The sequence below is a fragment of the Aquarana catesbeiana genome, linkage group LG09, assembly GCF_042186555.1.
Source record: "Aquarana catesbeiana isolate 2022-GZ linkage group LG09, ASM4218655v1, whole genome shotgun sequence".
Classification (NCBI taxonomy): domain Eukaryota; kingdom Metazoa; phylum Chordata; class Amphibia; order Anura; family Ranidae; genus Aquarana; species Aquarana catesbeiana.
The window spans coordinates 28,480,034-28,496,192 of record NC_133332.1 but is presented as its reverse complement, the minus strand read 5'-3'; the positions used below and the strand labels follow the sequence as shown (position 1 = coordinate 28,496,192).

The 16,159-nt window shown below is 40.8% G+C and overlaps 1 protein-coding gene across 1 annotated transcript; it reads right to left on the bottom strand.

Annotated features, from left to right (window-relative positions):
- Positions 1 to 14,311: 14,311 nt before the first annotated feature.
- LOC141108875 (olfactory receptor 8D1-like) lies at positions 14,312 to 15,268 on the bottom strand. The gene has a single exon (XM_073600844.1). It carries the CDS (start codon positions 15,266 to 15,268, stop codon positions 14,312 to 14,314), a length of 957 nt encoding a protein of 318 aa, XP_073456945.1.
- Positions 15,269 to 16,159: the final 891 nt, after the last annotated feature.

Sequence of the window (16,159 nt, the reverse complement as noted above, 5' to 3'; positions counted from 1 at the left end):
TATAATAAATCCCATCTAAAAATATGTGTCACTTCATGGTGTCAGTAGAAGGGGATACAAAGGAAAGGGTGAACTAGAAAAAATGGTGGAGAACTCATTTGGGATTATTCATTGGTCAAAAAACAATTTAGATTCAATTCAATATTTAGTCCCAGGGGCTGCATTGTACTCAAACGATACAGTCACTGGGTTTCATTTTGGGATATAGCTTTTTTAAGGTCAGTACCTCTCCAATGTTGGGTGATTCTATCTATCCCATAAAAGGTGAGCAAACGAGGGTCTCTATCATGACACAGATGAAAATGTCTTGAGACACAGTGATTCAGAAATCCTTTAGAGATATTTGCCACATGTTCATTAATTCGTACCATTAGTTCCCCGTGTGGTTCTACCCACATATTGCAGGGAGCACGGGCACTCCATCACATATGTCACATGATTGGAGTAGCAGGTAATCAGAGGTTTGATAGTGTACTCTTGTTAAGTGACATTAGATTGAAACTTACTGATTTTCTTTCCCAATCTTTTGGTGGTGCGGCAAGCCTTACACCTGGTGCAGTAATGGAAGCCTGAACCATCAAGAAAAGTGGGAGGCTTTCTAGGAGGATGTAGGACATTGGGTGCAATAAGGTTCCTCAATCCAGGTGCTCTCCTATAAATAAATTTTGGTCTGAGAGGTAGTGTGGTTTGGAGGTCTTTATCTTTTAACAGAATAGGCCAGAATTTTTTAAATATTTGTTCTACATGTTGTGCTGTTTATGAAAGCCTGAGACAAAAGCTATTTCCCCTTGGAAATGGGTTTTCTTCTTAGTAATCAGTAGTGATTCCCTATCCATATTGAGAACTTGATCTTTAATTTTGATAAGGGTTTTTTGGGAATAGCCCTTCTCCTGAAATCTGTTAGTAAGTACTTCTGCTTGAGTGTGAAAATCAGTTAGATTATCACAATTGCGCCAAACTCGCATATATTGGCCTTTAGAGATCGCTCCCAATCATTGCGGGTGATGGCAGCTGGTGGTTGGCACAAAACCATTTCTGTCAGTTAACTTAAAAACGTTCTTAGTGCCAATTCTATTTTTATTTTTAACCAAGGTAAGATCCAAATAATTGATTGTCTCCAGACTCCACTCTGCTGTAAATTTGAGGCCATATTTATTATAATTCATATGTATCAAAAAGGTCTGTAACTCAATTTGGGAACCACCCCACAGAAGGATGACATCATATATATATACCCTTTGTAATACAGAAGTGCCTTAATAGGTGTTTTGTATATGGTTTCCTGTTCCCACTTATTGAGCACTATGTTGACTACACTTTTAATGTAAGCGGCCACTTGGCTTTTATATTTTAATTAATTTTAAAATAAATGGGATTACACTATTTTGGTTTCCTCCACATTTCTTCCACATAGAAGCTCAAATTCTTCAGACTCATCTATCCAAGTATGATGGAGAAATCAAACAAAAAAAGTTAAAAAAATACCAGAGGGACGTGAAAGATTTTTAAGAAAATAAAGTATATAAGTGGCAGGAAGAATATAATCCAGCCAGCTCCAAAGAATCACCAGTGGAGAGAGATATTGAGGTTTATAAAGTAGTCGCACAATTAGCTACGAATTTTAAAAATAATTCCCACACTCCAGTCAAAAAACCAGCAAAACCCCCTAATAATACCAAGAACTATCCCTCTCAGAATTCCAACACTCATTCTTTTCAGAATGCTAACCCCTATCCATATCCAGCACCCTATTCAGTACCTACCCAGAACAGGTTTTTACCATTGGATACTAGATCGCCAGACTATAACTACCAGTACTATGGTCAAGGTTCTAACCAGTATCCATCTAGACCTCCTAGAGGTCATTTTAGGGGTAATTTTAGAGGAAGATCATCATCCCACCAGAATTACCATCAACGGGGGGGTGGGGGTTGGAGGGGTTGGAAAGAACTCTAAAGGATCCCACCCACTGTACCCCAATATCCCAAAGAATATACAGAAAATGAGGTAGAAGAGGAAGAGGTAGAAAGAAAAAGAAAGCGAGACGACTAAATACAGGAATCTTTAATTTAGCTGAGATAAATTTTTCAGAAGAGAAATTGGAAGTGATGGCACAAGGGCTAAAATTTGCATCGGACAAAAATGTCAACAAGTTTGACTTATTTGTTGACATTGAAAAATATGTTCGAAAATTACATATTAAAAAGCAATTTGCCTCCCAGCCTAACACTTCTAAGCCACCACTAGTGGATCCTTTGTATCAACATCGTGGATTGAAAAACAATTCAGTGTTTAATCCCAAAAAGGGTACCCATCATCATATTGAGGTCTTCAACCACTTCAATACAGGGCACTTATACACCTTCCTGCCCAGACCAATTTTCAGCTTTCAGCGCTGTCGCAGTTTGAATGACAATTGCGCGGTCATGCTACACTGTACCCAAACTACATTGTTATCATTTTGTTCCCACAAATAGAGCTTTCTTTTGGTGGTATTTGATCACCTCTGCGGTGTTTATTTTTTGCTAAACAAATAAAAAAAGACCGAAAATTTAGAAAAAAATAAAAGTTTTGCTTTTGTTTCTGTTAAAAAATGTTGTAAATAAGTACGTTTTCTCTTTCACTGATGGGCACTGATAAGGCAGCACCGATGAGGTGACACCAATGAGCGGGCACTGACGATGGGCACTGATATGCGGCACTGATGGGCACTGGTAGGCGGCACTGATCGGTGGCACTGATATGCAGCACTGATGAGCATTGATAGGCGGCACTAATGGGCACTCATGGGTGGCACTGGGTGGCACTGGTGGGCACTGATAGGCGACACTGATGGGCACTGAAAGGCTGCAAAGATGGCTTCTTATGGGTGGCACTGATAGGCGGCACTGCTGGGCACTGATAGGCGGCACTGCTGGGCACTGATACGTGGCACTGATGGGCACTGATACGAGCACTGATATGAGGCACTGATAGGCATCCCTGGTGGCACTGGTAGTGGTAGGCATTGGAGTGGGCACTGATTGGCAGCTGCCTGGGCATTGATTGGCAGCTGCCTGGGCACAGATTGGTATTTCCCTGGGGGTCTAGGGGGGCATACCTGGTGGTCCAGTGTGGATGGCCATCCTGGTGGTCCTGGGTGGCTTCCCTGGTGGTCCTGGGTGGGATCCGAGGGGGGGGCTGTGCTGATAAAGAATCAGCACAGACCCCCCTGCCAGGAGAGCAGCCAATCGGCTCTCCTCTACTCGCGTCTCTCAGTTACAATTTCGTAATTGAATCAGGGGGCCCTGCTCGTTAGAGCTTACAATCTAAAAAGAAGATTACTAAGAAGAAAAACCCTTTCCAAGGGGAATTAGCTTTCGTCTCAGGCTTTCATAGACAGTACAAAAATGTAGAACAAATATTTAAAAAATTCTGGCCTATTCTGTTAAAAGACAAAGTCCTCCAAACCACACTACCTCTCAGACCAAAATGTATTTATAGGAGAGCACCTGGATTGAAGAACATTATTGCACCCAATGTCCTAGATCCTCCTAAAAAGCCTCCCACTTTTCTTGATGATCAGGCTTCCATTACTGCACCAGGTGTAAGGCTTTCCGTACCACCAAAAGATTCGGAAAGAAAATCAGTAAGTTTCAATCTAATGTCACTCAACAAGAGTACACTATCAAACCTCTGATTACCTGCTACTCCAATCATGTGACATATGTGTTGGAGTGCCTGTGCTCCCTGCAATATGTGGGTAGAACCACACGCGAACTTATGCCCCGTACACACGGTCGGACATTGATCGGACATTCCGACAACAAAATCCATGGATTTTTTCTGACGGATGTTGGCTCAAACTTGTCTTGCATACACACGGTCACAGAAAGTTGTCGGAAAATCTGATCGTTCTGAACGTGGTGACGTACAACACGTACGTCGGGCCTATAAACGGGGCAATAGCCAATAGCTTTCGTCTCTTAATTTATTCTGAGCATGCGTGGCACTTTGTGCATCGGATTTGTATACACACGATCGGAATTTCCGACAACAGATTTTGTTGTCGGAAAATTTTATAGCCTGCTCTCAAACTTTGTGTGTCGGAAATTCCGATGGAAAATGTGTGATGGAGCCCACACACGATTGGATTTTCCGACAACAAGGTCCTATCACACATTTTCCGTTGGAAAATCCGACCGTGTGTACAGGGCATAAGGGTACAAATTAATGAACATGTGGCAAATATCTCTAAAGGATTTCTGAATCACAGTGTCTCAAGACATTTTCGTCTGTGTCATGATAGAGACCCTCGTTTGCTCACCTTTTATGGGATAGATAGAATCACCCAACGTTGGAGAGGTACTGACCTTAAAAAAGCTATATCCCAAAATGAAACCCAGTGGCTGTATCGTTTGAGTACAATGCAGCCCCTGGGACTAAATATTGAATTGGATCTAAATTGTTTTTTGACCAATGAATAATCTTAGTTAGATGAGTACTCCACCATTTTTTATAGTTCACCCTTTCCTTTATATCCCCTTCTACTGACACCATGAACTGACACATATTTTTAGATGGGATTTATTATATGTGCCATTTTATAATGTTTATCAATTAGCCCAGCATAGTGCACAGTGAGGTCAACTAGACACTTTTCTCAATTACTATTGGGGTAATGGTAAACAATATATCCAACTAGTTTGCTTGAATACATCACATGTTGATTTGGATCCGCCTACTAGGATTTAGTATTGTTGGACTATTAGGGTTTTATGTTAGAACTTTTAAATGTTAGCCTGTATGTTTGCTCGTCACCGGCACCGAGGCTGTTAAAACAATCAAACAACGCAATTTCCTTCCCTGACGTGGGGTAATCTATACTATTTATGTGCATGTCCCCAGTGACCAAGTATGCTTCCTGAAGACGTGATAACAAAACGTACGTCGCGGCGGGACTTGGTCACACGATTGCATAATTTCCGGTCCCTCTGGTTGTTCGCCGTCAGAGGTGGAACGCACGCCAGTCATCACTCCGATCGCGGACATCATTCATCTTCTTACGTGCTATGCAGACTCAGTGCCGGGCGATGGCACTTTTAATGTAAGCGACCACTTGGCTTTTATTTTTTAATTAGTTTTAGGTAGGTATTTTTTATATTTATCTCTTGTGAAGGGCAAAAGCCCAGGCCCATCTGGAAACAGATTCTTGATCCATCGTGAGGGGAAGATCTGTAAGAATAATTATGTTGAGCTCTGGGTGGTTGGTACTGTTGGTGCCTGCGGTGTCCGCACCACATAAGTATTTAGGTTGCTTTGAGTTTTGGCTTCTGACAAAGCCAGAGCGGGGTCTAAACAATCCTGTTGCAGTGGGGAGCTTGGTATTAGCCGGTACAATTGTGGTGCATTTATTCAGCAGATTGTGTAGTATTGGTGTAATACTTGATTCTCCTAGTCGATGCGACACATTGGAATGTGCATTATTTCTCAATATCTGTAGGTGAATACCAACAACCATGATCATGATGATTGTGAATTTGAAAATTGCAAAGTAACCTGTGAGGAAACAGAAGCACTAATAGATTAGTCAGATTCTGTGGTATCTTCTATTTAGGGGTGCATGTGTGAAACATTGAAAATAAAAAACCGCGCTATAAACATATAAATCCTATATAAAAAGTCCAGAAATCACAAATCCTAGGTGGAAGACGTGAATTCTTATCAGTTACAGTCCTGTAGGTGAGTAATCAGGTGAACACATATAAGAAGTGGTGCGCTTACCAGAAGTAAGCCAAAATAAAGCGAGTGGCTTAAAACCCAGCCGGGGCCTCTGGAAACGACCACCAAAAATGGAGTAGAGTCACACTCCAACCGTAGGGGCAGATCCGTCAAGGATTTTCAGGGATATATGAGAGAAAAACATAGCATAATACTGATAGCACAGCAAAATGTAAAAAAGGAAAAAAGAAGACAGCACACCACTAAACAAAAAATCATATGTATTCATAAACCACATCCAGTGCCTCAACACAATCGGATAGGTAAGTGAGTGCCATGCAATCATGCAATAAGTGAAAAAAATCGCTAAGTATGTAAAGCCTTACAGATAATCTGCTTACCAGATAAATCAAGGCTAATAAACATATAACCATCACCAAAAAAAACGATATGGAAAAGAATCCCTCAGGGTGAGACAAGTGACTTGTAGAATCTGCTTACCAGAAGTCTGATAAAAATAGGCAGGTTCAATGGACTATATTCCACACACCATAGGAAGTGACATAAGATAAGAAGTTCCGCATACCAGGTGAAAGTACTTCTTACCAGATGTCAGATATAAGCAGGCACATTGACTCATACACAGAGCGAGAGTCCCAGCAGGAAGAGCGTGGATACGTCCTGGTAGTCCTGACTTGCGCTCGGCAGTGTGGAATCAAGTAAAAGAAATGGCCAATAGTGTGATATTGTATAAAACCAGGACTTTAATAAAAGAAATGCACTTACAATAGATAAAAAGGATAACAAACGTTGCCGGCCGGCACAAAAAGCAAAGCTCCCATCCTCAACAGGGCGACGTGGTGACGTCAGCACGTACCTCCCAGACGCGTTTCGTCATACGTTGACGTTCTCAATGGGGAACGGGCAGCGTGCTAAGCCACCACTATTTATGCTCACACCAAGCCTCGCTCTGAGTCCCGTTATGGGAATCTCAGAGCGCCATCTTGGATGAGGGCATCAACTATATGCGTTCGAAGGGAGAGTAAGGGAAAGAGCCAAAAATTGTAAACTGAAACGTCCGACTCGTATCCATACAATCCCGGAAGGCATAGCTAAAAACATAACAAATGTGAACATATACATCAATGCAATTATGCATTTAACAGTGTAAAGAAAGATTATAAATCATAAATGAAACATTCATTAAAACCACTAAAGGCTAGAGGCAAAAACACTGCTCACATATCAATGAGGGCTAGTCATAATATAAAATGGGAGGCGGATACAGATAAATGGACAGTAAATATTAATACTACATAGCCCACCTGAGTGTCCACAAAAATGGCCACTGTAACTAAAGAAGTGAGCCACTAAAAATTCATAAAACCGAAACCCATATTCGGTAGGGAGGGTGACCTCACAAAGAAAAGTTGTGAATTAAAAATATGCATGTCACATAATATATAAAGAAAAAAGACATCGCAAACAAATATTATATTTTGTGAAAATAGAAACATGAATAACCTGATGATACCTCAGAGCTAATAGTAACAATCAATTATGTAAATTATGATGAAAACATTATGCAACAAAAATTAGGAATTGTCTATAAAGGCGTTAACATCCACGTCTATGTTCAAACCATGGGGCGTATAGCTTTTGATCCTATGGATCCAGGACATTTCCAGTCTGGAAATCTCCCGCACCATGGAACTCCCTCGCCAATGAGGTTTATAACGATCAATCCCTATAAAGAGGGTGTTGGAGGGGTCTCTATCGTGTACCAAATGATAGTGTTTAGAAACGGAGTGGTTTTTAAAGCCTGTGAGAATATTAGTAATGTGCTCATTGAGCCTTACTTGGAGAGGCCGCTTGGTCCGCCCCACATATTGCAAGCCACATGGGCATTGCAACATGTAGACTACCCCCAAAGTGGAACAGGTTATAAATGGAGTGTTGGAATGAGTGTGGCCTGTCCTGGTGGAAACAAACGACTGAGTCCTCCTATTCTTACAGGAATTGAAGGAACACACTCGACATTTATTACATTTATAAAACCCAGTAAGTTGATCAAAGAAGGTGCTCCTGTTCAATGGCGGATCCAGTATATTAGGGGCCAGTCTATTTCTAAATGAAGGGGCTCCCCTGAAAACAATTTGTGGTTTGGGCAGTAAGACTTCCTTCAAAAGTCTGTCATTGGTAACTATGTGCCAATGTCTAGAAACCAGTTGTTTTACTTCCTTATGCTGGAGAGAGAAAGTAGTAATGAAGGGTACCCCTAGATTGTGACCAGACCCACTTGACTTGGGTCTGTCTTTCAAGAGGAGATCCCTATCCATTTCTTGCACATCCTTTAGGACAGGCAACAGACTATCACTAGTATATCCTTTTTCAAGGAACCTCTCTGTAAGTATATTGCTTTGTGAAATAAACTTATCAGGATCAGAGCAATTCCTACGTACCCTCATATATTGGCTTTTAGGTATTGATTTTAGCCAGGGTTTATAGTGGCAGCTTTCTAATGGTATGTAGGAATTGCGATCACTCTCTTTAAAAAAAGTGGATGTAGATAGAACCCCACCCTCTATAGACAAAGTAAGGTCCAAAAAATGTATCTGGGTTTGGCTAATCTCATAATTGAGATGGATCCCACGGTTAATGATGTTAAGAGAGGATAGGAAAAACTGAAGTTCCTGGCCATCACCATCCCATAGGAGGAGGATGTCATCTATATATCTGGCCCACAGGACAAGGTGGGGACTCCGGTGGGCATAGATGACATCCTCCTCCCACTTGGCCATAAAAAGATTAGCCAAGCTGGGGGCATATTTAGCCCCCATAGCTACACCTCGACTCTGGCGGTAAAACTTGTTAGAGAACCAAAAATAATTATGAGAAGCAGCAAAAACAAGTAGCTCCATAACAAAAGAAATTTGGCTAATAGGGAGACCCGAATCTCTAATTAAAGCTCCCCTAACTGCATCTAAGCCCATATCATGGGGGATTATGGTGTATAGGGAAGAGACATCAGCACTAACCATCCACATACCAGGTTTGATCTCAGTGTTGGAAAGGAGATTCAACACATGCCGGGTGTCTTTAATGTAAGATGGCACTTTTTGAACTAAGGGTTGAAGGAAAAAATCAATATATCTGCCCACCCGGGATGTGATAGAGTCAATGCCACTCACAATGGGGCGTCCCGGGGGGCAGACAGGGTTCTTGTGAACTTTAGGTAAATAATACAAGATTGGGGTTCTAGGGGCCTTGGGAATCATAAAAAAGCTCTCTTTCTCCTTCAGAATCCCCAATGCAGCACCTTTAGAGACAATTTTACGTAATTCTCTGAGATACCCATTCTTGGGATCAGAGGGGAGGGGAGTATAAGTGTCCGTGTTGCCAAGAATTCTGGACATTTCTGCCATGTAGTCCTCACGATCGAGTACCACTATCCCTCCCCCCTTATCCGCTGGGCGAATGATCAAATCTTTGTTTTTGCACAAAGAATCTAAACCCTTCTGTATGACCTTTGAGTTCTTGGCTTTTTTTATTTCCAATTCCTCCAGGTCCCTCAGAATAACATCTCTAAATACCCTAAGGGTGGGAGCAAGAACTCCAGGGGGATTAAAGAGGGGTGCATTCGCTAATCCTGAATGTATAAATTGGTCTGTAGATTGGGAATTCCTAGTGATAGGATTGCCAATCATGTATCTTTTGATACTAAGTTTGCGAACAAACTTGTGGACATCCATATAAGTTTGGAATTTATTTATTTTTGTGGACACTCAGGTGGGCTATGTAGTATTAATATTTACTGTCCATTTATCTGTATCCGCCTCCCATTTTATATTATGACTAGCCCTCATTGATATGTGAGCAGTGTTTTTGCCTCTAGCTTTTAGTGGTTTTAATGAATGTTTCATTTATGATTTATAATCTTTCTTTACACTGTTAAATGCATAATTGCATTGATGTATATGTTCACATTTGTTATGTTTTTAGCTATGCCTTCCGGGATTGTATGGATACGAGTCGGACGTTTCAGTTTACAATTTTTGGCTCTTTCCCTTACTCTCCCTTCGAACGCATATAGTTGATGCCCTCATCCAAGATGGCGCTCTGAGATTCCCATAACGGGACTCAGAGCGAGGCTTGGTGTGAGCATAAATAGTGGTGGCTTAGCACGCTGCCCGTTCCCCATTGAGAACGTCAACGTATGACGAAACGCGTCTGGGAGGTACGTGCTGACGTCACCACGTCGCCCTGTTGAGGACGGGAGCTTTGCTTTTTGTGCCGGCCGGCAACGTTTGTTATCCTTTTATCTATTGTAAGTGCATTTCTTTTATTAAAGTACTGGTTTTATACAATATCACACTATTGGCCATTTTTTTTACTTGATTCCACACTGCCGAGCGCAAGTCAGGACTACCAGGACGTATCCACGCTCTTCCTGCTGGGACTCTCGCTCTGTGTATGAGTCAATGTGCCTGCTTATATCTGACATCTGGTATGAAGTACTTTCACCTGGTATGCGGAACTTCTTATCTTATGTCACTTCCTATGGTGTGTGGAATATAGTCCATTGAACCTGCCTATTTTTATCAGACTTCTGGTAAGCAGATTCTACAAGTCACTTGTCTCACCCTGAGGGATTCTTTTCCATATCGTTTTTTTTGGTGATGGTTATATGTTTATTAGCCTTGATTTATCTGGTAAGCAGATTATCTGTAAGGCTTTACATACTTAGCGATTTTTTTCACTTATTGCATGATTGCATGGCACTCACTTACCTATCCGATTGTGTTGAGGCACTGGATGTGGTTTATGAATACATATGATTTTTTGTTTAGTGGTGTGCTGTCTTCTTTTTTCCTTTTTTACATTTTGCTGTGCTATCAGTATTATGCTATGTTTTTCTCTCATATATCCCTGAAAATCCTTGACGGATCTGCCCCTACGGTTGGAGTGTGACTCTACTCCATTTTTGGTGGTCGTTTCCAGAGGCCCCGGCTGGGTTTTAAGCCACTCGCTTTATTTTGGCTTACTTCTGGTAAGCGCACCACTTCTTATATGTGTTCACCTGATTACTCACCTACAGGACTGTAACTGATAAGAATTCACGTCTTCCACCTAGGATTTGTGATTTCTGGACTTTTTATATAGGATTTATATGTTTATAGCGCGGTTTTTTATTTTCTATATTCTGTTTGGTGTACCTCACCTATAACCGCAGCTTTTATATTTTCCATTAGCGCAGTTTTTATTTATATGTGTGAAACATTACATCCACCAAAATTTCTAGTTACATTTCTCCCTGTCCACGTATAGGCATAAAAAATAAGAAGAATTTGTTGCACTACAGATCTTTAGTATGTTGGTTCAATAAGATATCAGCAGCCAGCACAATATTGAAGGAAGTCAATAATAAGATATATATGGTAAGTGTGCAGTGCTTTGAATCCCAAAAGAACAACCCAGGAACAAAAGTTCAATAGTAGTTCAATCTGCGGTAGACAGGGAATAGGGTGACCCATCACCAGCACCCGACAATTCAGCCTGCTTACCCCATGTGGTGGACCCTCATCACAAAGGTCACATCAGCTTATGTAATGTAAGCTCAGAAGGAAGCCCATCAATCTTCATACACTTAGTGGCAGCAGACCGGATAGTGGATGCAGAAAACCTGGATGTGACTCTCCTTGTTCAAAAATTACCCTCCAGCGGTAATCATCAAATATATGACATTCCATGCAGACAAAAGGAGATAAACCTCATTGCGCAGTACATCATAACAGTATTTATTCAGATAAAAACGATTGAAATTGCACTCACATTGCTGACAAACAAAAGCAAGTTCTGTTTGTATGTATACAGCCTCTCCCCACCAGAAAAATGGCCGCGGTGTACCAGCATGCAGTAGCATCACATTGCCGACTCCACTTACAGGCATAGCCCTCTGAGAAGGCTAATGTATCTAAATTTAACTTTTTGTTTTTTAGTGACAATCTCTTTATTCATAGTCTCTAGGTGGTCCCTGATCTCCCTCTATTTGGAAGGATATACAGGGAGATCAAGAACATGTTTGTAATGGTCATTAAGAGTGTAAATCTCTGCATCCAATGATTGTAAGTCATTGGCATACTGATTGACCAATACGGTCATAAGGTCCCTGCTACATTTAGTTAGGACTCCCTCCCATAGTTTTTTAAAATCCTCTGAGGGATTTTTTATCGTCGGAAACGTGTGGAGGGGAAAGCCTTGGGGATTTATGTCCTCTTTAATGTAATGTTGGAAATATTCATATAGATGTAATAAGTAATAGCCTCATTTTACCAAGATACATAGCAAGATCATCGTCACTTTTTTTGTTTACAGTACATCCTGTTTCAATCTGGGACATGAACCCTGCCCACGCGGTACCATGAAGATCCATTGTGACACACAATCAGTCCAGAACAATAATCACATAAATTCAGAGAAAACTAAAGAAGAACAATATTTTACATATGTTTAGATTAAAAGTAAAAATGGCACTAAATATTTGCCTCAGGGTGTGTTATCCACCCAAACAATATATTGAAAGGAAGTGTCAGTTTTAGCAACAACTAGAAATGGTACCTACGTCCTATCAAATTGGAGAGAATTTTAATAGAGGCTATTGTGGACTTCATGGTACCGTACAAAGGCTTGGCATACACAGGATAAGTAAAAAATATAAATTGGATTCCAACAATATATTAAAACATACAGACATTCTAAAAATGAACACAATGAGCTGTTTCCTTAAAAATCAGCTCTAAAAATAACAGATGGAGTGACCTTTCAAGAATAACCAATGTCAGCTTTAGAATATACCATCCATGTTTTGGACGCTCAACATGTTTTGCAGGAGAAACCACCACTTCTTCAGGAGATTATTACATAGAGCAATCATCACATTTAAAACTATGATAAAGAATAGAAAAAGTGAGAATAATTAATTACATCATAATTAGGATATTATAAATATAAATACAGTGAAGTCCCATGCATGCTGTCTTACCCAGGAAGAAGTCAAAAGGCAAAGACCCTGAAAAGCAATTAGTCTTTTTTTGTTTTTAACTAAACTTCAGCTTTAATGCAAGATTAGTACAATTTGTGTTCAATTCGTAAAATAAAATTTGCAACAAGTGGCACTTTTTTATCGTTACTTTAATTTAAGAAATACTTTTCTTTTAGAAAAACACAATTATACATTACATTAAAAAGGAATCACAAAAGGTTGATTTAAATGATGACGTAACTTGGCGATTTTATATGGAGGGTATGAGCTCCCCTGGTACCCAACACTCAAAGCAACCCATTCATTATATCCAGTCTACGAAACACATGTCTATGGATACTTGTAATTGTGCCCTTTTTTTGTGGTCCCCATACTGCACTGCTGGGAACTCACCATAATGAAAGGTGTTGGGTTGCAGAGCTGCACAAGGAAGCTACCGACATAGGTAAATACCAATGCAACCCAGCACATGATCATGTGATCCGACATCACACATGTCCTTCACCAGGACTGTAACTTTTCTGCAGTTTTTCCATCCAGCACATGTTCTTTGGCCAATCTGCATATCGGAGATTTGATAGCTGGTAAGGCAGTAAAGGTGACCTAGCAACTGGCCACTCTTGGAACAGATAGTTGAAGAAAGTGGAAAAATTGCACTGGACCTGCAAGGTTATCGTAATGTCATTGCTATCCTAAAATATTGATGTTAATGTAAGGGATCTGGGTCCTGGGCACGTGGCTTCTACACCTCAGAGGAGCTCTACTGTCTCCTTGGCTTGACAATAAAGGTGGCATAACAACTGGCCACAGTTGGAACACATAGTTGAGAAAAGTGGAAAAATAGCGCTGGACCTGCAAGCTTATCTTAATGTTATTGCTATCCAAAAGTATTGATGTTGATGTACTATAAGTGATCTGGTCCCTGGGCATATGGCTTTACACCCCAGAGTATGTTAGAACAGTATGAGGGATGAATGTTGGGCAATTATGACCCTACAAAGGTACCATCCCATATAAAACAATTACCGAATGAGAACAAAAATGGGGTGGGACTTTACATGTACCTTGCAGGGTCTAATAAATACACATATCAAAAAGGCTTAAAAAATAAACAAATATTTAATTTACATATACAAATGGTTAGATTTAGATTTAACTTTTTTTAAATCTAACCATTTGTATATGGAAATGAAAGATTTGTTTATTTTATAAGCCTTTTTGGTATGTGTATTTTTTAGACCCTGCAAGGTACATGTAAAGTCCCACCCCCTTTTGTTCTCATTTGGAAATTGATTTACACCCCAGTGGATCTCCCCAATCTCCTTGGCTTATAGTGTAATATAACAAAAATCTAAATTGAAGTGCCACACCACTGCTAAAAGGTCCAGATACGATATCTGTTATGATAAAAGTCAGAGGGATTGTCTCCCTAACTTTAACTAGAGTAAAGTGGTGTGGCACTTCAACTTACATTTTTGTTACATTACTTTTGGAACTGAGATCTAGTCACAGCTGACTCTGCTCCTGTTCCATATACTACCACCCCAGTATACATTTATAACACTTTGCTTACTGCATTAACCACTTCAATTGCCTTCTTGCTGCTGACTTCACATCTTTATTTTTCAAGCTGTAGATAAATGGATTGAGGACAGGTACTGCAGCTGTGTTAAACAAAGAGAACAGTTTGTTGGAGTCCAAGGTGTCAGTTGACTTTGGCCTTAAATACTGGCAGACGAGACTCACGTACAGAATTATAACAACAGTGAGGTGAGAGGAACAAGTGTAGAAGGCTTTGCGTCTTCCAGTGCTTGATTTTATCCTAAGTATGGTGGCTATGATGAAGATGTAGGAGATGAAGGTAAGGAGGAAGGGGGTGAAGCTTACTACCAAGAGCCCCTCAATGAATATTATGAGCTTCAGCAGGGTGGTGTCACTGCAGGATAGTTTCATGATTGGCAAGATGTCACAGAAGTAATGATTGATCTCATTTGACTTGTAGCACGAGAATCGAGATATTGCCCACATGTGAGGTATAACTTCTACAAATCCCAAAACCCAACAAACGATGGCCAAGAGAACACAAGCTCTGCTGTTCATGATGATGTGGTAGAGCAAGGGGTTGCAAATGGCAACGTAACGGTCATAACCCATGGCTGTCAGTATAAGGAGCTCGCTGCAAGTCAAAGTAGAAAAGATATACATTTGTGACATGCAGTTAGCAAAAGAAACAGTTTTATCTCCAGACATGTAAGACAAAAGGATTTTATGAAGGGTGATTGTCAGGCAAAACACATCAAGGAAGGACAAGTTGCCCAAGAAGAAGTACATTGGGGTGTGAAGACTAGTATCCAGGCAGACCAGGAAGAGGATAGACATGTTACCAGTAACTGTAATCAGATAGATGAACAGAGCAAAAAGGAAAACCAAGGCCTGGAGCCCCGGAGCATCAGTAATGCCTTTGATAATGAAATATTTAATCGGGGTGTGGTTCCACACATCCACATCTTGAGAGGCATCTGACATCTGGAAGAAGAAAACCAACAGACTCTGTGAGTAAAAGTGTATTTATAGCAAACATTTTTTTTGTTTTGTATAGAACATAGAAGAGTTAGACTCCCTATCAATGTGGAGAGGCTCCTGAAACAAGCTGCTTCATTCTTGTGTAAAACTCTTTTTCTATTCTTTATGAACCATGGGAAGTACTGTAGCTTAGCGGTTAGCACTTTTACCTTGCAATGATGGGATTCTTGGTTTAAATCCCATCCAAGATGGTGGCTATGGGGCCCACACTCCAAAAAAATGCTGGTAGGTTAATTGGCTTCTGTCTAAAACTGGACCTAGTACATACATGTATACTAGGGATGAGCTTCGTGTTCGAGTCGAACCCATGTTCGACTCGAACATCGGCTGTTCGATCGTTCGCCGAATTGCGAACGATATGGGCCGTTCGCGCCAAATTCGTGTGGAGCGTCACGGCCCATAATTCACTGCGGCATCGCAGTGCATTGCTTGCTGATGATTGGCCAAGCATGCACTATGACCCGCATGCTTGGCCAATCACAGCGCCGCCTTAACAGAGAGCCATAATTGGCCAAAGCCAAGGAGGCTTTGGCCAATTATGGCTCAGGGGATTTAGTACACGCCCCACACTATATAAGGCCGCCTGCACGGCGGCCCTGTGCAGTGTGTTCCGGTGTGCTTAGAGAGAGAGAGAGACAGTGTCATTTCATTTGAGTTAGCTAGATTAGGCAGGACAGTCAGTCAGTTAGCTGCACTTAAAGTGTATTGTGTATATATATGCATCCCAGGTGTTGCATATATATATATATATACACTGTATTCAGTTTAGCTAGATCCGTTCCTGTTATCTTCTAGACTATTTACATTTAGTGCAGTGCGTCCTGCTCACAGTGT